We start from the raw sequence: 21,528 nt of genomic DNA on the forward strand, positions 1-21,528 counted from the left end.
GTGTTTGGCTGAAGCTCGCGTCAACCCGAAGTCGGAGATCTTCGCAACCAAGCCTTCATCCAACAAGATGTTCGCGCTGTCGAACAGAAGAAATAACGGGCGTTTGTGAGTTACTCTGGATTCAAACCCCACAGACAATATTGTGCAACATGATGATGTCAAATAGGTTTTTTAAGTCACCAAAGCTGCTTTTATTTGATCAAAAATACAGGAAAAATTGTGAAATATTATTATGATTTAGAATAGCTGTTTTCTGAGTGAATATATAGTGAAATATAATTTATTCCTGTGATCAAAGCTGCTTTTATTTGATCAAAAATACAGTAAAAATAGTGAAATATTATTATAATGTAAATCATCGGTTTTCTATGTGAATATATAGTCAAATATAATTTATTCCTGTGATCAAAGCTGAATTTTCAGCATCATTACTCCAGTCTTCAGTGTCACATGATCCTTCAGAAATCACTCTAATATGAGGATCTGATGCTCAAGAAACATTGTAAACATTAATATTTTTATGGAAACTGTGACATATTTTATTTTCCGCGATTCTTTGATGAATAGAAACATTTTAAAACATCAGAAACTTATAGTAAACTTATCAAGACACCAAAACTAAATTTGAGTTTTGAAGTTTAATCATTTTAAAATAATGTGAAAATGAAATGTTTTTGAAAACTTACAAAAACTACTTGTGTGTAAAACAGAAACATTAGAGCTGAAGAGGTGTCGCTCACCTCTTGACGTCTCGATGGATGTGGTTGTTCTGGTGCAGGAACTGCAGACCTCGAGCCGATCCGGCGCTGATCCAGCATCTGCTCCGCCAGGAGAGAGGAGGAGAGCCGTCCACACACGCCAGCCGGTCCAGCAGCGAGCCCTGGGGCATGAAGGAGTACACCAGACACATGTGCTGCCCCTCACTGGAGGACCCCAGCAGCTCCACCAGATGCTCATGCTTCAGACTGAGTGAAGAGAGAGAGAGGGGGAAGGAGGGAGAGAGGGGGAGAGAGAGGGAGAGAGAGAGGGAGAGAGAGGGAGAGAGAGAGAGAGAGAGAGAGAGAGAGAGAGAGAGAGAGAGAGAGAGAGAGAGGAGAGAGAGAGAGAGAGAGAGAGAGAGAGAGAGTGAGAGAGAGAGAGGGAGAGAGAGAGAGAGAGGAGAGAGAGGGAGGAGAGAGAGAGGGGGGAGAGAGAGAGACAGAGGGGGAGAGAGAGAGACAGAGGGGGAGAGAGATTGCCAATGAGGAATAAAACAAATTCATATTCAATATAAATTCAATCCAAAAACTGCTGAATCAATGAAAGATGAAATGACAGAAGACTTGAAAAATATATACATATTTTTTCCAATATACATTTATTCATTCACATATGAATAACATGTGTGTGTGTGTTTGTGTGTGTGTGTGTGTGTACAAATAAAAAATTATTTATACATTTTATTTTATAAATATCTTATATAATACAATGTTTTATACATAAATTACTTAATAAATAATAAATATAACATTTTATATATAATCAATATGGTTGAATAATATATGTTTATTTATAGATTATAATATTATAATATATATAATAAAATTATATTAAAATATATTAAATCCATAATTTTTCATGATGTAATTATAAAATGTATATATGTATAATAGGTATATATATATATATATATATATATATATATATATATATATATATATATATATATATATAAATAAAACTTTTTTTTTATATATTTTTGATTATTAGATTATTTATAAGACATTTTATATAATATATATATATATATATTTATAAATATATGTTGTTTTGTATATATATATATATATAGAGAGAGCAATGTTAGATTTTTTATAGATTCTAAATTACATATAATATTTTAGATATAATAAAATTACATATAAAAATACATTCAATCCATAGTTTTTTCATAATGTAATTTAAAAATGTCATTTTATATTTATAATTATTTTAAATATATATTTGTACCTCCTGAGAGTTTGAATTTCTTGATTAAACTGAGTCTTCATGTCTTCGAGTGAGCCGTCGTCCATCTAGAACAAAACAAATGTTACCATGATGACATTTTTTTAACTTTGTTTAGACCATATTTACTGTCTACTTTCATCAAATGCAGAAGTAAAACGGTTATCAAACACATGAAACTTGTTGATTTGATAGTTTAGTGGTATTCGCAGAAGTACTGAGGTCAAACTCACAGGATTGAGCTTCTTCACAGCTACATAAGAGTCTCCCATCCGGCCTCTGAAGACGACGCCGAAGCCGCCGGAGCCGAGCCGACAGCCTCCGTCCACCAGGGGGCGCTCGTCCCAATCGCTGGTAATGACCGTCAGCTCGCGGTAAGAGAACGTGTGGAACCCTGGGTGAGAGAGGGGTTCAGGGGCTGATGGGTAACGGATGTCTGATGTGGTTATATAAAGACCTTCAGAGCTGCTCCATGTGTTCTCCTCGGGTCCGGTGCTGCTGTCCGGCTCCAGCACACGCGTCTCCTGCTGAACGGGGTTAGGGACCTCGGGACAGGCGGACAGGTGAAGCACTTCTTCAGATGAGCCTGATTTCAAAAGTGTTTATTATAAATGATTTATAGGTGCACATCATCATTATTGTGTTAATAATGTTGAATGAGAATAAGTTCCTCTTGCAGCATCTCTTCTCTTCTCTGGTGACAAAATCAAGCCCCGCCCACATTTGTTCTTGTTCCAGAAGTGTTTCACTCGATATACGACACTATAGAGGAGAAAAGACGACCGCAACTTCTCTTTCATGCTGACTTTAATACATCTACGTCTACAGATACATTTGGAAAAGCATCTTTTTCTGATGATTTAAAGGGGGCCTATTACCTTACTTTTACATGGCGTTTAAACATAAATGTGTGTCGGCAGTGTGTGTACACAACCACCCTATACTGGTAAAAATCCACTCACTCTTTTTTTTTTATCCTCATCATAAGTCATAATTAGTGTCTCAGAACAAGTTGTTTGCAGTTTCTCTGCAATGTGACGTCACTTATGCTTAAGCCCCGCCCACGACTGCTGATGGACTCCACCCTATTAGCATAGACCCCGCCCACGACTGCTGATGAACTCCACCCTATTAGCATAGACCCCGCCCACGACTGCTGATGAACTCCACCCTATTAGCATAGACCCCGCCCACGACTGCTGATGGACTCCGCCCTATTAGCATAGGCCCCGCCCACGACTGCTGATGGACTCCGCCCTATTAGCATAGGCCCCGCCCACGACTGCTGATGGACTCCGCCCTATTAGCATAGGCCCCTCCCCTCAGTGAGCTGTACATAGTCCACCATGTCTACACTGTAAAAACGCCAATTAATAAAATGTTGGAAGAACAAAAATATTTAAGTTGAACCAATATTCATGCTTGGTATTAGTTAAGAAGACATATTATATTAAGTCTACAAAAATATATTTGAAAAAAAATTAAATGAAGGGATATTTTCAAATCCAGTCAACTTTAGGATGGCTAATGTTGACTGGACTAATAAACACAAATCTAGCCAATATTTGCTAAGTATAAGGCCAGCTATGCTATACAATATTTTAATGCGTAAAACAGAACATATTTGTTGTTTTGTTGTTAAAATGAACATTTATAAATATTTAATAAACATTTGATATAATATCAAAACAACATCAAATTGTCGAGGTTTCGTTTCTGCACTATGAGAGCGGATGGATCCTATACAACACTTTAATATATAAAACCTTTATTTTTTAAATCTTGAATTTAAGCCGTCTATTTTTGGTAATAAACACAAAATAAAAGCGCATCGCTACATTTATAGAGAATGGAAGGATCTGGATTATGGTTCACTTGATTTTGCGGAAGGATACAGCATTTGACTTCGCGGGTTTTACAAGGCAGTGGCTCGGCTGCGGACCGGTAGCTACTGCGGGTGAGGGAGACATTGGCAAAGACGTTCTTAACTCAAGGTAAGTGGCTCTGAATAAATGATCGATTTTAAACCTAATAACGACAAAAATGTACAACATATGTGATGGTTTTTTGTTGTTACGTCCTGAGACGGATTTAGAAATGTTTTTATTAGTTATGTCCGAGAGAAAGTTAACTTAAGTGTAACGTTAGGCCTATGTCAAGTTCACTCGGCACGGAATATGTTAAATTATAGAATATGTTCAAGTTTATCGACAAAAACGTATTATGTACACCATATTCGTACAACATAAGCATATTAATTGTTTTTGTGTAGATATTTATAAGCGAAAGTTACATTTTAAACCGTAACGTTAAGCCTAACGTTATGTCCGAGGGGAAGGCTGCCATATAACGTACGTCTACCTAAGGGAACGTGGTATATTACCTCGTTTAAATCCTAAAACATGTCAAATGTACTACTATAATGTGTAATAGCTTTAATTTCGGGATGTTTTATGATATTTTTTGTGTTTCCGTAACGTGAAGAGTTGATATGAAGAGAACGCGGTCTTTCTCTCATCATTTTAGCCTAATGTCACGTTAGGCCCACTTTTATGGATGCGAAGAGTTATTGAAATCTATGAAACGTGTAATGTTAAACACATTAATACGCTATTTTAGGGTAACTTAAGCGTGATGAATAAGGTTAAGATTGTGAAAACTTTTGCAATTGTCTCGTGGAGAGACCAACATAAACCTGAATATCTAACGGTCCATCTACGATAAAATGGCGCTCATTTTGAAACAGCGTTTTGACCCCTTGAGGACGGCATTTCATAAAGCCGTTATCAGTGGGTGTCTCGATAAGCTGCCTAGGTCGTGAATCAGCTGATACTATTATTTTGTGTACTCAAATTCGTGCACTGGTAATTGATTTATATTAGTAATCACATAACCTTGGATTAGAGTTCTTACATTTTTTAAACGCTTTATTGTATAGCCAAAGTGTATTTCAATTATAAATGTAACATTTAGCTGTTGAAAATTCATTGAAAAATAAGTTCAAGTAGTTTTGATGAACAGTTGTTTTTATTATCTCTTATAACAATTTATCTTTTTCCCTCCCATTATTCATCTATCCTATGTGGTTCAAACCAGAGAGGCGATGATGTGGAGAGGCAGACCAGAGGGATGCAAATTTGTCTCCTTGAGACAGTCATTGATGCTGGAGGCCTGGATTCAGTGGTGGAGGAAGAAGTTCTAATAAACATTTCAGATGTACCAACTGCCTTTGGATTGCTTTTTGGACTGCTTTACACTCTATATATTGATTACCCCTAACAGTGGAAGTACCTTTTTGAAGCAGTGCAAAAGGTATTTCTGGGTCTTGACAGAGTTAGTGTTCTGCTCAAATACAGTCTTGTTTAGAGGTCAGAGGTGGTGCAGGGATGACATCAAAACCCAAAAGACTAATTCGCCACTGGTTCCCTCAAAATATTCCTATGCTTTAAAAAAAATATACATATATTTTTTCAATTTGTTAGTGAAATAAGGTTTGTGGTAAACAAGTTGATGACACTTAGATATTTTATTCTACAATGTTAAGACAATGATAAAAACGTTTGGGGTGTATGTGTGTGTAGTTTACATTGTAGAACAGAAAATCCATTCAAGTATTGTCAAATTGTGTTTACCACAGAGCTTATTTCACCAATAAACGAGGAACCAGTGTCGAATTAGACTTTCGGGTTTTGACATCATCCCTGCACCTCTCTTGAGTGTTATGATGCCAAATATTCGGTTGTTGATTTTCAATACTTTTTATACTTATGAAATATCTCGGACACCATTTTGTTACCAGTCAGTTTTTTAATACTTTTTATACTCATGAAATATCTCGGACACCATTTTGTTACCAGTTGTTGTTGTTGTGTTCTTTTTAGTGGTCAAATCACTTAATCACGATTAATCCCATCTAACATAAAAGTTTGTGTATAATGTGTGTATGTATATATATATATATATATATATATTATCTTTTGTTATATATGATATATACATGTATATGTGTGTCTGTGTGTGTGTATATATACACACTATATTGCCAAAAGTTTTGGGACGTCTGCCTTTACAAGCACATGAACTTTAATGACCCCATTATTAATCCGTAGGGTTTAATTTGGAGTTGGCCACCCTTTGCCACTATAACCGCTTCAACTTTTCTGGGAAGGCTTTCCACAAGGTGTAGGAGTGTGTTTATAGGAATTTTGACCATTCTTTTAGAAGCGCATTTGTGAGGTCAGGCATTAATGTTAGACCTGGATAACAGTTTCTTATTCATCCCAAAGGTGTTCTATCGGGTTGAGGTGCAGGACGCTGTGCAGGCCAGTCAAGTTCCTCCACACCAAACTCTTTATCCATGCCTTTATGGACCTGCTTTGTGCATTGGTGCGCAGTCTTGTTGGAACAGGAAGAGGCCATCCCCAAACTGTTGATTGTAAAGTTAGGTGGAGGGGGGATTATGGTGTGGGGTTGTTTTTCAGGGGTTGGGCTCGCCCCCTTAAGTTCCAGTGAAAGGAACTCTTAAAGCTTCAGCATACCAAGACATTTTGAAAAATTTCATGCTCCCAACTTTGTGCTAACACTTTGGGGATGGCCTCTTCCTGTTCCAACAAGACTGCGCACCAGTGCACAAAGCAGGTCCATAAAGACATGGATGAAGAGTTTGGTGTGGAGGAACTTGACTGGCCTGAACAGAGTCCTGACCTCAACCTGATAGAACACCTATAGGATAAATTAGAGCAGAAACTGTTATCCAGGTCTAACATCAGTGCCTGACCTCACAAATGCGCTTCTAAAAGAATGGTCAAAATTCCTATAAACACACTCACCTTGTGGAAAGCCTTCCTAGAAGAGTTGAAGCTGTTATAGTGGCAAAGGGTGGCCAACTCCATGTTAAACCCTACAGATTAATAATGGGATGTCATTAAAGTTCATGTGCTTGTAAACGCAGACGTCCTTACATATACCCACATGTGCACACATATAATATATATCAAAATATAATTATAAATATATATAAACACAAACTTTTATGTTAGATGTGATTAATCAACTTGACAGCACTAATTATTTTATGTATTAATTACTTGTAGAGTTTGTAGTTTTTACTACAATTTAAAATGTGCTTTATTCTCAGTTTAGGGAAAGATTAGTAAATGTTTTTTAGTTCCATAAATGTATGAAATGGAATTGGCAGTATTGAATTTAATGTTTGTCAACTGAGCACTTTTGCCTGTATGTTTAGTCTGTGCAGATTGTTGTGAAATAAAGGCTAATATGTGTTTTCATTTGTGTTTTTATGTGATTAATACTCCACGATTTTGTTAACCTCAGTATAAAATTTAGTACAGCAAATAATAAAAATCCTGATTAAAACATTTTAGTTGAATGAACTATAAAACTAGTTGAGCAAACATACTTTTTTAAGTTGGAGTCAAGTTTGGACCAACTAAAACATTTTAGTTGAATGAACTATAAAACTAGTTGAGCAAACATACTTTTTTAATTTGGAGTCAAGTTTAGGCCAACTAAAAAATAATAATTGAAGCAACACTTTGAAGAGAGAAATTGAGTGAACGTAAAAATTCTGTGGAACTAGTTACTAAATAATAATTAGTTGAGACAGCCTTAAATTTTTTACAGTGTATCTCCTCGCTAGAGCGTTTAACAGCAGCATTCAAGTAAGAAACATATTCTTATTAAAGCTACTGAAGTTATTCAGTCCAGAGCAGTGAGTGATTTTCTGTTTTTCTTTTGTTGTTTGATTCATATTAACACCATATATAGCCGTAGGTATATTACGCTGCTTTCACTTTAATACACAGGTCTAATATACACATGCGATTTCTTTCCCCGCTGTTTACCTTCACAGACATAACCGACTGTGTTTATGTGAAGTGTGTGTGTGCATTTGACAGTTTAAGCGCAATAAGATGTGAAAGAGAACTCAGTTTAATACTCATGGGACACTCCGACTGACATCCAGCTTTCTGTGTGCGTGCTTCGAGTGTGTGCGCTCAGCAAACCATATATCAGAAGTTTAGACTCATGGGACTTTAATACGAATACAGATGATAAACTTTCATGATGATAAGCAATGTCACGTGAGCGTGACCGCGATAGAGATTATCATCAAAACCAAACAGATGTTTTAGTTTTCGGCAGAGTATCCGAGGCACGAGCTGTAAAGGCCCCGCCCTCTTCTGGATAGGGGGCGGAGCAGAAGCAGCTCATTTGCATTTAAAGATACATGCACGAAAACTACATGTTTTTCTTTCCCCTAAAATGGTATAATAAATGATCTGTGGGGTATTTTGAGCTGAAACTTCACACACACATTCTGGGGACACCTGAGACTTATAATACATCTTGTGAAAAGGGGCATAATAGGTCTCATTTAAGCAGTTTTTGATGTTTCAGTGTGGATGAGAAACGTTTGGAGAACGCTTGAAACGCTAGAGTTGAGGGAGTGTGTTTTGGAACGAAAACACATTTCAAACATTAATGTAGACGTAGCCTGAGATTCTCAGAACAGGTGATGGTGGTCAGAATACCTGCTTTAGTGTGGCAGATCTGGTCTTCTGGCAGCAGGACGCTGATGGCGGCGAACAGCTGGTGTCGGACCAGAATCTCCACCAGATCTCCAACGGTGCAGTTTGTGGTTCCCCAGTCGAACAGCATCTCCATCGTGGGACTCTTTCCCTGGAGAACTGCTGCTTCAAACCTCCTGAAACCAGACGCCACACATAGCAACCATACAGAACATCTTAGCAACTGCATAGCAACCATCTCAAACACCCCAGTACTGTAGCTGTGGGTTTTGAACAGGCGAATACCACCAGTGTTGAAATTGTTCACTAAAACTATAAAATAAAAAATGCAGTTATTGTAGTTAAGCTGAAATAAAATATTATGGGCTGGTTTTACAGACAGTGCTTAGATTAAGACAGGATTTGGCCTTAGTTCAATTTGGGCATTTATGTAGCTTTTAAAAATGTGGATAGAAAAGAACATCACTGGTGCATATTTAACCATATGCTTTCAGTCAAACCAGCTCAAACATGCATTTGAGTCTGGGAGTAGCTTGAGACTTTCCTGTGAAACTGGGGGTATAAAAGATAAACATTAGATGAAAAATTTAAAACTGACTTTTTAATATCTACATTACAGATGTTGCCTTGGAACTTATTTATTTCAGTTAGTTATTTGCTAAGTTGAAGAAGGCCTACTAAAATTATCAAAAGTAAAACTGACAACAACACAAAAGTATTTCTAAACCTTAAACTAAAACTATAAAAAAGCAAATTCAAAATATGATTAAATACTATAATAATTTATGAGTAATGCAAAAATAACAAGGGGTAGAACAGATGAATAGATGGATGAATGGATGGATGGATTGGTAGGTGGATGGATCGATAGACATTTAAAACTAAAAATAAAATACAAAAATAAAGTCTAATTAAATATATTAATAAATTATAATTATTAAATTTATCAAATATAACTTTTATTTCATTTTAGATTTTGTGATATCCTGTTTATTTTTTCTATAGGCTACTTTGGTCAGAACCAACATCGAGAGTTAAAGGCCTTTAAAGGCCTGCTAGTGTGTGTGTGATGATGATGAAGATGATGAGGATGATGATGATGTACCGGATGTGCAGCTGAGAGTATCTGGGTTCTCCGGAGGTTCCGCTGATGTCCATCATGACGCTCCTCCAGTTCTCCTGCGGGTCCAGCAGGTCAGATAAAGCCCTCAGTGTGGAGAACCGGAGCTTCCGAACCGGCGTGGCCCGCGTGACGTCACACATGCCGAACAGAACCGTGTTTACTCTTCATAAACACGTTAGAATCTCTTCTGAAGAGTTCATACACATTCAGGGCTTTTCTTCTTGTGTTTACCGAGATTGAGGAACTTCCTTGATCTGTGCTCATTTCCCGTTCCTACAACATCCGCTTTAAACCGAAACTAAATGAGATTACGCGCTAATAAAAGGTGTAAACAGGGATCTCCACGCTTCACCTGGTATAAAAGTCAGATTTATAAATTAAAAGGCGAGTTTTTACCGTTTGAGATTATAGAATACGATGAACTATGACTATAAAACAAACTGGCTGAAAAACAAAACAGTTCTGTGAGAACACGGAAGTGAAAGGAAGTTCAGTGCTTTTGATGATCGAGGTGCCATTTCAGAGGACAAAGAAACATCTGCAAATATTGTCATTATTCAAGGTAAGTTAGGAAAATATCTTAAGCTACTGACCAATGTTTAAGTGTCATGTTTCCAGTGATCACAGAAGATTCATACAGCACAACTAATAGATCTTTATTGGATTTAACTAGTCTGAAACGAGGCTGAGTGTTTGTGTAAGAGACTCGAGAGTGAGTGTGTATCTTGTGTCTGCTGACTATTTTTTCCATTAATCATATTTTTTTGTATGAATTATTATTATTCACAATAACAATTGTAACTTTTAGTATGTTTAGTGTCAAATTATTATTTTAACTCTCGTCTTCCAAGAAGAGAATGACAAAATGTGAAAGTAATTGATCTAATCATGTTGAGACTCAATAATCACCAACATTCAGCTGAATATATCAGAAAGAAACAATAATTAGTTTTAGACCTTAAAAGTTTAAAAAATGCTTCAAAATAGTTGACCTGGCCACAGTGTCATTTCGTTACGCACATTTATGTGCACATACTTCATAGATATCTGCTATAAAAGTGCAATTATCTAAATACTTTTTCCTTTTCCTTTGCTCCAACAGTCCATCAAGGACGATGGCATCTGATTTAGTGCTTCATACTCTAGAAGACCTGGAAGAACGTGATCTGAAGAGATTTAAGTGGTTCTTAAAGCAAGATGGACCCGTTAGAGCTGGTAAACTGGAGAAGGCTGATGTCACTGATATAGTGGATATAATGATGGAGCTTTTTGGACCTGAAGAAGCTGTGAAGAAAACACTGAACAGCCTGAGGAAGATGAACCAGAACCGGCTGGCTGAAGAGTTACAGAACAACTACGCTGAAGGTAATAAAGGAAATGATAGAGAACGAGAGGCAGCATAGATACATATTCAGATTATTTTAAAAAAAGATTATTGTTTACCAAGGCTGCATTTAATTATCAAAAATAGTTGAAATATTGTGAAATATTACCATTTAAAATAACTTTTCTATTTGAATATCTAAAATTAAATGTTTTTATGTTGCGATCACAGGAAAACCCTCAAAGCTGAATTTTCAGTGCTGATTCATGCTGATTTAGTTAATAGTTTAATAGTTCTGCTGCTTAATGAAGTGTTGAAACATGATGCAGAGCCTTTTTCAGGATACTTTGATAAACATAAAGTCTCTCTCCTTTCTCTCTCTTCACAGTGCAAAAATCAGGAGCAGCTGAGAAACAAGGTGAATTAACCTTAGACACATCCATATGGAAGTAATATAATGTATTTGAAACAAGAAATCATGTTGAATTGCACTCAATGAAAATAAATCCATCGCATTAACCTGCTTGCATTTTAATGCATTGTATTTTCAGGGCTTGCAGTTTTTGGGTCTAAAATCCTTCTATTTTTCAATTAGTGCAATTCAACATGCTTTTTTGTTTCAAATACATTCGTCATTATTTTTCTTCCATACACGTCCTTACAGTGGGATCAGAAATTATTTTAGTATGTTTGATGCATATTGATCTCAGCACAGAACTGCTTTCAGTAATATGGATGTAAATACCATATGTTTGCACCTGTTAATTTTTAATGATAATCATACTAAAAACCTTTGTGTTTAATTTTCTAGTGTTGTTTTGTTAACACCATTTCCTGTATATTTATATTTTTCATAACAGATGATTTCTGGCTGCAGGAATTCTTGAAAACTCACAAAATGAACATGAAGGAGAAAGTGGAGCACATTTTTGAGGGTAAAAGAGAAAATAAAGCAGATCTCAAGGATGTTTTCACAGAACTCTTCATTACGGAGGGGGATCTTAAAGAAGTAAATCAAGAACATGAGATTTCGCAGATTGATAAAGCCATTAAACCCTATAAATCACAGGACAGGCCAATCAAATGCAATGATGTATTTAGTCTGAACAAAAATAAGAATAAGATTGTGCTGACCAAAGGCGTCGCTGGCATTGGAAAAACTGTCTCAGTGCACAAGTTCATTCTGGACTGGGCAGAAGGAAAAGCCAATCAGGAGATAGACTGTGTTTTCCTGCTTCCATTCCGAAATATTAACTGCATTAAAGACAGAGAGATCAGTCTGGATGAGTTTCTACAGAAATTGAATCCTGAACTGAAGAAAATGGAAACAGCAAAGAGGTGTCAGATATATAGTCCTAAGCTTAAGCTTGCGTTAATCTTTGATGGACTGGATGAGAGTCGACTGTCTTTGGATTTTGGCAGTGAAATTGAAAAGAGTGTTGAGGAGCGATTATCTGTAGATGAACTGTTTACAAGTCTGGTGAATGGGTCTCTGCTTCCATCAGCTCACGTCTGGGTGACATCACGACCAGCAGCAGCCAATCAGATCCCTCCGTATTGTGTAGGGTTGTTCACCGAGATGCGAGGATTCACTGACCAGCAGAAGGAGGAGTATTTCAGAAAGAGAATCCAAGATACGACTCAGGCCTCCAGAATGATCTCACACATTAAGAAATCTCGTAGTCTCTACATCATGTGCTACATTCCCGTGTTCTGTTGGATCACAGCCACTGTTCTAAAGGACATTCCCATTGGGAACAATGCCGAGAAAATCAACACGACACTCACTGAAATGTACATCCACTTCCTGCTGATACAGATGAACATGAAGAGCCAGAAGCATGACAGTAAAACAGAAAGACAACGTACCAAGCTCTTAGATTCCAATAAAACAATGATTTTGAAGTTAGCTAAGCTAGCGTTTGAACAGCTGAAGAAGGAAAACATAGTGTTCTATGAGAAAGATCTGAAAGCTTGTGGTATTGATGTGAGTGAAGACTTTGAGTCCACAGGAATGCTGACTGAGATCTTTCAGCAAGAAGCTGGACTTCATGAGATAAAGGTCTTCTGCTTCGTGCATCTGAGTGTTCAAGAGTTCCTCGCTGCAGTGCACGTGTTCCTCTGCTACCTGAACAAGAACATGGACGAGCTGCAGTTTTTCAGTGAAGAAACACAAAACGAGGCCAGGCCTGACCACATCGACAAGCCAGACAAACACAAGGTCAGACCTAAACGTCAGTTATTTTTTCAGTTTGCAAAACTGTTCAAAACCAACAAGAGTAAGAGTGTGCCTGACAAAAATATTACTTTAGATTATTTACTAAAGAAGGCTGTTGAGAAAGCAATGAAAAGTCAGAAAGGACATTTAGACTTATTTTTACGGTTTCTGCTGGGCATTTCACTGGAATCGAATCAGAAACTGCTCAGAGGCCTGTTCACACACACTGAAGACAGCAAAGACAGCGTCACAGAAATAACTACACACATTAAAGAACAATTACAAAGCTATGAGAACATCTCATCTGAAACATCAGTCAACCTGTTCTACTGTTTACTGGAGCTCAATGAAAATTCATTATATACAGACATACAAAAATACTTCACATCTTATCCAAAAAGAGAGCTCTCGCCTTCAATGTACTCATTAATTGCTTACGTTCTGCTGATGTCAGAGGAGGTGCTGGATGAGCTCGACCTGAGTATGTACATGAGTGAATCAAATGGTAAACACTCAAGGATGTACAGGACATGGGGAGGCCACATGAATCTCCTGCCAGCTGTGAGATTCTGCAGAAAAGCAAAGTAAGAAACTTGTTGATGGCTTTTTAATAAAAAATTATAACTCTGAAAATCAATTTTAGCGTACAATGCATTGTGAAGTATCATGTTTTTAATGATTTTGGAGAGTAAAATCTGTATTTAATAAAATTGATTTACTAGTAAACAATGATTTTATAGAACGTTATTTTCACTTGACTGTCACATCAGTTCCAGCATATATGACATTTATATTTTTTCCAGAAAGCTTGAATGTTCACAAATAACATGACATAACATATCACTGTTACTACTAACACTGTTCATACAAGATGAACACACAATACATGCATTGGACAATTGTCTTGTTTTTACAGACTCTCCTCCTGTGATCTCGATGACACCTGCTGTGAAACTGTGGCTTTGGCCCTGCAGACACCAAACTCACCTCTGATAGAGCTGGACATGAGTGAAAATAACCTGAAGGATTCAGGAGTGAAGCTGCTCTCTGATGGACTAAAGAGCCCAAATTGTCAGCTGAAGATACTGAGGTTTGAGATTCATTCTTATACAACACCCACCTCAGTGTTTCATCCACTAAAAACGGAGTATGACATTATAAAACGCTTAACATGAAAATGCTTATTTCGAAGTCCACAGTAGTCGATTGTCGAGTTCGCGCGCGCGATCATTGGTAACTAATAACTAATGATCGCGCGCGCGAACTCGACAATTGACTACTGTGGACTTCAAACGAAAACAGGAAGTAAATACAGGTATGTGAGCTGGCTGAATTAACATCATTTTTATTAATATCTTTCACATCTACTGCAGTCAGATTGACCGTGGTCACTCTTAATAACACCACTCACATGGCTGTGCACTTGTAATGACACATTAAGGTTGTTAAGAGGCTAAAGCAGGTTTAGAACTTGCCCCATTGAAGTCAACAGGGTGCGAATTTTAAAAAGAGGATAACTCGGTGTAGGCAACACCGGTTTTTGTCGTTTTTGTCTGTACTGACAGCACTCCAAATGTACAAAAAAATGAGCTCAATGTTAAAATTGACCGGAGTTCTCCTTTAAATTAGAGCACAAATGAAAACTGTTAAAGAAAAAAATATTTTAAAACGCATAGTATACTAAAATATACTATCGCTATACAGGGGCGGACTGGGACCAAAAAGTGTCCCTGGACTTTCTGGCCCACCACATCCCAGATCATAACACATTGGCTCATTAATGTGCAGAATAATATTTAACACCACTTATAGCATAAAAATTGAACACAATACAAAAATAAATGCTATTTAAACATTTATCAGTCCCTCCAGAAAAACGCGATTATGCGATCGCTGATTTCAATGCAAAATCAGCCAAAGTCCGCATATTTTTGCGGGGGTCGCATTTTTTTAAATACTCCGCAATTTCGCCGCATAAATTGCTGATTTCCGCGCAAAATATGCGGGGCTTGCATGATTTCATAATCCCCGCATTTTTTTCGCGTAAAAAAGTCATATATCTTAGCAGAAAGTTGGAAAATGTTGCGTTTGCTTCAGGGGACGTTATGAAGTGACGTAATTACGCGACGTGAACATCATTGAAAAGCTGTAAAACAGGAGCACACTTTATTTTTAAATATTTCATTTATTCATTTTTACTGAAGTTGTAGCATATTCCTCTAGTAAAGCTACAGAACTTGTTTGACTCAGCAATGTTTTGTAAGTTTGATGTGTTTATTAAGGTCTTGTAACGCGTTGTGTCGGGAAGAAAAATAGGGATAGCTCACAGCTGAAGTTATTGCAGAGGCCAGACAGACTCACGGAGGCGATTGGCATCTCACAACTCGCACTTTATTCCCAAGTCGAACTCGTAACTGTCTGTCACACGTTCTACCGTCCACATCATTACTTAATAAACAAAATAAGATAAAAGAAGTAGCATCAAACAGAAATAACCCGCACACATGGGGTGTTTGAGGCGCACATACAATATAATAACGTTACTGCAGACAGTTCAACAGGGAGCGCGCAGCTCTTAAAGGGGCCACACCTTATTTCCACTCGTTACAGTCTGAAATAAAACAAGATGAGAAATTAAATATTTCCAGCACTTTCTGTGATGTAGTATGCTTGCTTATCATAGGAAGTAATAAGAAATAGCTCTTTACATTAAGGTAGTAGCCTAGTGAGAACAGGGTGTTGGGGGAATCACTTTTTTTTTCTCTTTTTCATCAAACCTCAGTTTTTGCAAGTTCCCGCAATTTTTGCAAGTTCCCGCAATTTTTGCAAGTTCCCGCAATTTCATCGCAAAAAATTGCATAAATATCCCGCATATTCCATCGCATTTTTAAAGAAAACGGGCCGCGTAATCAAGGATTTTTGCCCGCAACAATCACAAAAAAACTCCGCGTTTTTATGGAAGGACTGATTTATTTTAAGTAACACAACATATGTTAGGTCATATTTGTAAAACAAAGGAAAACAAACAGAAAAACATTAAGACATACAACATTATTAATTTAAAACTATCAAGACAGCAAATCAGCTAGTCAGGGTGTATCATCGTGGTGCAGTGTAAGATACAGTACTCAGCAGACTAGGCTGCACCACTCAGCTGTACAACTCCTGAATCAAGATCGAAACTATTTTGCATTAACACGAATCCTCATGGCATACTATTAGGCTATCATGTGACATTAAACTTGATTGATGTCCACAGGCTTCATGTCATCTTCTGGGAGCAGGTCAGCAGAGCTTTATGAGGATGAGGAGGAGATTGCTTGTGTGTGTGTGTGTGTACATTTGAAAGAGCTTGTGTATGTGTATGATGAACAGAGTTTGTGTGTATAAGAAATGAAAGGATTCCTGTGAAGGAGACAAAACAGATTAGGGATTATTCAGCATTATCTGTAATACATATTTGTTAGTGTAAAGTGTAAACCAAGTAGCCAAATACAAATAATATTAATACTCATAAAACCTGCCCAGAAAGCCACATGGACGAAAGGTGTAAACTTATTGTGTAAGATGTGTTGGTCCTATCTGCAACGATCATAGCTACAAAATCTACAAAGGTTAGGAGCAAATTTAAATTTCTCTCAAACACTATAACAAGCAAAGTATAAAATTTTAAACATTAGAGTATCATCAAAATCTTAAATTATTTCATTATTAAGTTAAAGATAAACAAAACAATGAACTAGTTTTTGGAAGAAAACAGTATAATTCAATAGAGTTTATTATTTTAATTTTATACTAATTGTTGAGTTAAGAACTAATTTCTCAGCACTCAGTAGTGTTTGGAATTAATATGAACTACCATCATTGTTAAAATGAGTAACTAGTTTACTAGTGCGAGCTAAATAATGCTACTACTGATATCATTTCAGTTTACCGGTTCAGTTTGATTGCCATCCTCTTCACTGGCTCAGGTACAGGTAGAGAGGGTGTTGTTGGTCATCATCAGCAGGCGCTGCTGGTTCATCATCACTGACACTGACTGTGCTGCTGGGTCCAGCCTCGCTATCCTTGACCTTTGCTGTAATACTAGAGCCGTCAGAGCCTGCTGAACTGCAACTTCCCTTCGCGCCAAATGCATAATCTGTTCATTTGAAGCATTTCACAGCATCTACTACATCTAATGCTTTTTTTTTTTACGTGTAACTTTTCAGCTCCACCTATTTTTTTCTTCCACCTTTTCATCCATGGACAAATATTTGTAATTATCTGCTCAGAGAAATTCGCTGTAATGGATCAATCTTTCTCTCTCTGTAAATTTCAAGATAAGCAATGGAGTAGACCAAATTAATTAACAGGCAATACACTCACATGCACACAAAACACACTCCTTGTTGGCCGCGCCCACGAGATCGACTCACTAATCCATTTGCGTTGAGATGTAATATTATGATTTCTGTCATTTTTAAAAAATATATATTTGTGTACCTGGTGGACCGGCCCAGATTGGCCAGAGGTCCACCGGGAAAAGTCCCAGTACTCCAGATGGCCAGTTCGCCCCTGGCTATATAATATTCCTAATCCAGCTGTAGAAACGAAGAGGATGGGTATTAAAGTGGGTATGGCGTGGGGGCACATACTAATGTGTGGGTGCCGGAGCTGGCATGTGACGTAGGAGTTAACCCAAAAAAACGTTTTTGGGTCTCTTGTAGCTCGCGCAGCAATGACATTTGCCTTGCCAGTTCCTCTTCCCTTGCCTGACTCGCCTCCATCCTCAGTCGCTCCTCGTATTCCCTCTGCTCTGTCAAGCGAACACGCTCCCTCTCCTCAAAGTCCCTGTCCATTTAAAAAAAGAGGTCCTTCACCTCTTTCACAATTGTTTGAGTCCTGGACAGGGGCTTTCTGGACTTTTTAGCAGGAGGTGGTTGAGGCGATTCTAAAAAGGATTATTAACCAGGAATACACACGTGATGCATGGCAAACAAAACACAAACTACAACCATGGGAATATTTTAAAACCCTTAAAACTTGCCTTGATGCGTGACCACAGTGATATTAGAGGACCAAATTTAAGATTTAGATTTAAGTGAGATTCTGGCTTCATAAGCTTTTTTCACGGTAAGCGTTTGAGAATGTCCCCAACAATATAGCTAATGGTTATGTAGCTCACCTGAACGGATTTCTCTAGAGTTTTCTTCAATGGCCTGGGGGCAAGGAAGAAGCAGAAGAAGAGAAAACTGCGGAGGAACTAGACAGTTCTGCTGATAACTCCTCTTCGTCATTGCTACACGAAGATGAGTCCATACTCCACGGTAGTGCCACTGGGTTTGCTGAGTGGCTCGTTCCTCATATGCTGTAGCATAGGTTGTAGAAAGGCCAGTCTAATCTTCTACAACAGAATACATAAACTTAACATTAGCAGTGAAGCCAGTTAAATCAATCTCAAATAACACAAAAAGCATGTGCAATGATTACAAACCAATACAAAAACCACACTAGTAAATAGAATAAATGAAGCAAAAGAAAAGAAAATACTCCTTACATTGATTGAGCATTAAAAATCAAAGTTTCCCAATCAGGACTCAAAATGGATTGTGGTATCACATATGATTTAACAAGCTTTTGTTGTGTGTTCTGATGTCACAGTCTCAGATATCGTCATTGTTTCTGTGTGTGTTTGTAGATTACGGGACTGTAAGGTGACAGAAGAAAGCTGTGGTTATCTGGCTTCAGCTCTGTGTTCAAACCCCTCACACCTGAGAGAGCTGGATCTGAGCCTCAATCACCTGGGAGACTCAGGAGTCAAGATGCTCTCTGATCTACTGAAGCATCCAAACTATGCACTGAATAAACTGGATACTGAGCAGTAAGATTGATCTCATCCTGTGAATATTTGTATTTGTATTTCGGTCTTACCATTTACAAGTGTACAGTGGAGTGAAATGTCCAAAGGGTCTGTATTAGAGTTTCGTGGAGGAAAATATTATTTATTTACTTAGTTACAATATCAATATCTCGGAATAGGCCTTTTGAAAAGATAGTTAATGCAAACATTTAAAATCTGTCACTATTTACTCACCCTCACGTCATCCAAACCTGTATGCCTTGCTTTCAGTCAGTGGTCACCAAAACATCACAATATCTTTTTTGTTCGGCAAAAAAAATCCATGAGAATGACATGAGAGTGAGTAAATGATGACAGGGTTTTAATTTTAGTGTAAACTGTCCCTTTAAGAAAGGGCAGGTTTTATTAGGCTCAGAATCAGTGGATTGCTTCTTTGGTGTTGATTTGGTAAAAATATAACCATGTTGTGCTTGGACTGACAGGTTTGTCATATTTCCTCTTTGAGAGGATACACATGATCTACGGTACAGGTTTAACATGGCATTTCTAATTGAGTTCCTTCATAGTGTTTAAAACCAAAATACTCCCATACAATTGAGGTACTTCCTTGTTTTGACACTGGATCTTCTTCTGCATCTTCATTGTCTTCACCATCAAGGGATCATTTTGACAAGCTAACACACATTTGAGGTCTTTCACACACGGTTCTTTCATCTGTCTTCACTAGTTCTTATAAACAAGCATTAGACCGGTGTCTTTGACCGCTGTGATCCTCTCTGTTTTTTTACTCTTGCTCATGTGATATTGCTTATCATCATCATCATCATCATTTCTTTATTCAGGACATACATATAAAATGGTCCATAGCACTATACAAGATAAAGTACATACAAAATAGAAAAAAAATTGTAAAAAATGACTACACAGTCAAAATTCCACAATACACGAAGAAAGTGTTCACATATTGGCATATAGACTAAAGCGCCAGTGATTCCACAAACCCGAAGCTTAATTAGCTTTATCTATAAAACACAGAAATATGGTATGTCTTTATATACTGTATTACATATTATATAAATATATAAACATATTTAAAATGGGTTTATTCTAATTGTCCTCATTAAGTTAATGTGTGTGTTTTATAGTGTAATGGAATATGACACAGGTATTTTTTCACACACACATATATCTGTGGTTAATGTTGTTTTGTTCTCTCTTCTTGTCTTCAGATACAAGTAATCTCTCACTGGATCCAAACACAGCAGTCACTCGTCTCACTCTGTCTGAGGAGAACAGAAACATGACGCACGTGTTTGAGGATCAGCCGTATCCTGATCATCCAGAGAGATTTGATGAGTGTCGTCCGGTTCTGTGTGGAGAGAGTCTGACTGGAGTCAGTCAGTGAATATCAGTGACATATAAAGGTATCAGCAGGAAAGGAAGGAGACACTGTAAATTTGGATTTAACAAAATATCCTGGAGTCTGAACTGTGCCAGTGAATCTGTAATCAGAAGAGGAGTATTATTTTTGGACTGACTGTTCTTCTACAGTGTTCTGACACTCACACACATTCAACACAATCAGTTTACATAGTTTTTTCTTATTTTCCTTGTTGGTTGTCATACAGTCATGATTATTTACTCTTAATATGTTTAAATGTTTCTGAGGATAAGGAAGACGTAATCTGCTGAAATGCTTCTTTTATCTTTTTGTTTTCTCTTCTGCTTCAAATATTTGATCATTTCTGAGGTTAGTTTTATGAAAGAGCTTTACAGGGCCCTGAGAAGAGCTTGTGCTGATAATCATTAAATCATCCATTAGCCAGTTGTACAGAATATCCTCTGCTTTTGTGTTTAACCGGAAAGTCTACGAGCACATTCATTCAAGCGCTATGATGGTAATTTGTGCGTGTTCATACAGTAGTTGATGAATCATTACATTGTTTCGATTCAGGGGAAATGTAAAGATTTAGATAATGTTCATATACAGTGGCCACTAAACGTATTTAGACACTTAAGCCACAATAAAGCATTTATAAATGTCTTTGCATTTGTTTTTCAATCAAGAAAAGAACATTTGAAACAATAGATTGTTTATGCACTCTCAGAAAAAAAAAAAAGTAAAACAGCCTTTTTATAAGATACACTTTTATACACTATTTAACCTTTAATGATACATATTAGTACTTTTGACAGCCTTTGTACCCTTTTCTATTTTTTTAATGGCTAAACATTATTTAAGGCTATTCTATAGGTTAGGATATTGATATAGGAACTGTTATTGCTAATAAAGTTTTATGATGTTTCTCCATTTAAACCTATATAAAAGTTCATATCAGTATCGTCCCTCATACCAAATTTAACAACCATTACTGTACAGCAAAGTGACTGATCATAAAGATCTTGTGACATGAGTAACAGTAAACCAGAGGTTTAGTAAAGCATATAGTGAGTGTGTTAATGTTCACTCTCTTTCATTCAGAC

At 37.1% G+C, this 21,528-nt stretch overlaps 2 protein-coding genes across 2 annotated transcripts in view; one reads left to right on the forward strand and one right to left on the reverse strand.

Moving 5' to 3' along the window:
• Positions 1 to 9,829, reverse strand: part of irak4 (interleukin-1 receptor-associated kinase 4) — a 14,393-nt gene extending 4,564 nt beyond the window's left edge. Inside the window, exons 1-7 of the mRNA XM_056252584.1 lie at positions 9,643 to 9,829; positions 8,499 to 8,713; positions 2,444 to 2,572; positions 2,220 to 2,380; positions 1,990 to 2,054; positions 741 to 965; positions 1 to 76 (exon numbers count right to left, since the gene is read on the reverse strand). The exon at positions 1 to 76 is cut by the window's left edge and continues 111 nt beyond it. Of these exons, the coding sequence (XP_056108559.1) occupies positions 1 to 76; positions 741 to 965; positions 1,990 to 2,054; positions 2,220 to 2,380; positions 2,444 to 2,572; positions 8,499 to 8,713; positions 9,643 to 9,800 (1,029 nt within the window). The 5' untranslated portion in view covers positions 9,801 to 9,829. The remainder of the gene's footprint in view (positions 77 to 740; positions 966 to 1,989; positions 2,055 to 2,219; positions 2,381 to 2,443; positions 2,573 to 8,498; positions 8,714 to 9,642) is intronic.
• A 275-nt stretch (positions 9,830 to 10,104) lies between these two features.
• LOC130086513 (NACHT, LRR and PYD domains-containing protein 12-like) lies at positions 10,105 to 20,536 on the forward strand. Its single transcript, XM_056252579.1, has 7 exons — positions 10,105 to 10,222; positions 10,763 to 11,025; positions 11,373 to 11,402; positions 11,845 to 13,786; positions 14,119 to 14,292; positions 18,883 to 19,065; positions 20,274 to 20,536. Exons 2-7 carry the CDS (start codon positions 10,776 to 10,778, stop codon positions 20,281 to 20,283), a joined length of 2,589 nt encoding a protein of 862 aa, XP_056108554.1. The 5' UTR covers positions 10,105 to 10,222; positions 10,763 to 10,775; the 3' UTR covers positions 20,284 to 20,536.
• The last annotated feature ends 992 nt before the right edge of the window (positions 20,537 to 21,528 follow it).

The sequence above is a fragment of the Rhinichthys klamathensis genome, unplaced genomic scaffold, assembly GCF_029890125.1.
Source record: "Rhinichthys klamathensis goyatoka isolate OS25496 unplaced genomic scaffold, OSU_Roscu_1.1 h1tg000096l_1, whole genome shotgun sequence".
Lineage (NCBI taxonomy): Eukaryota > Metazoa > Chordata > Actinopteri > Cypriniformes > Leuciscidae > Rhinichthys > Rhinichthys klamathensis.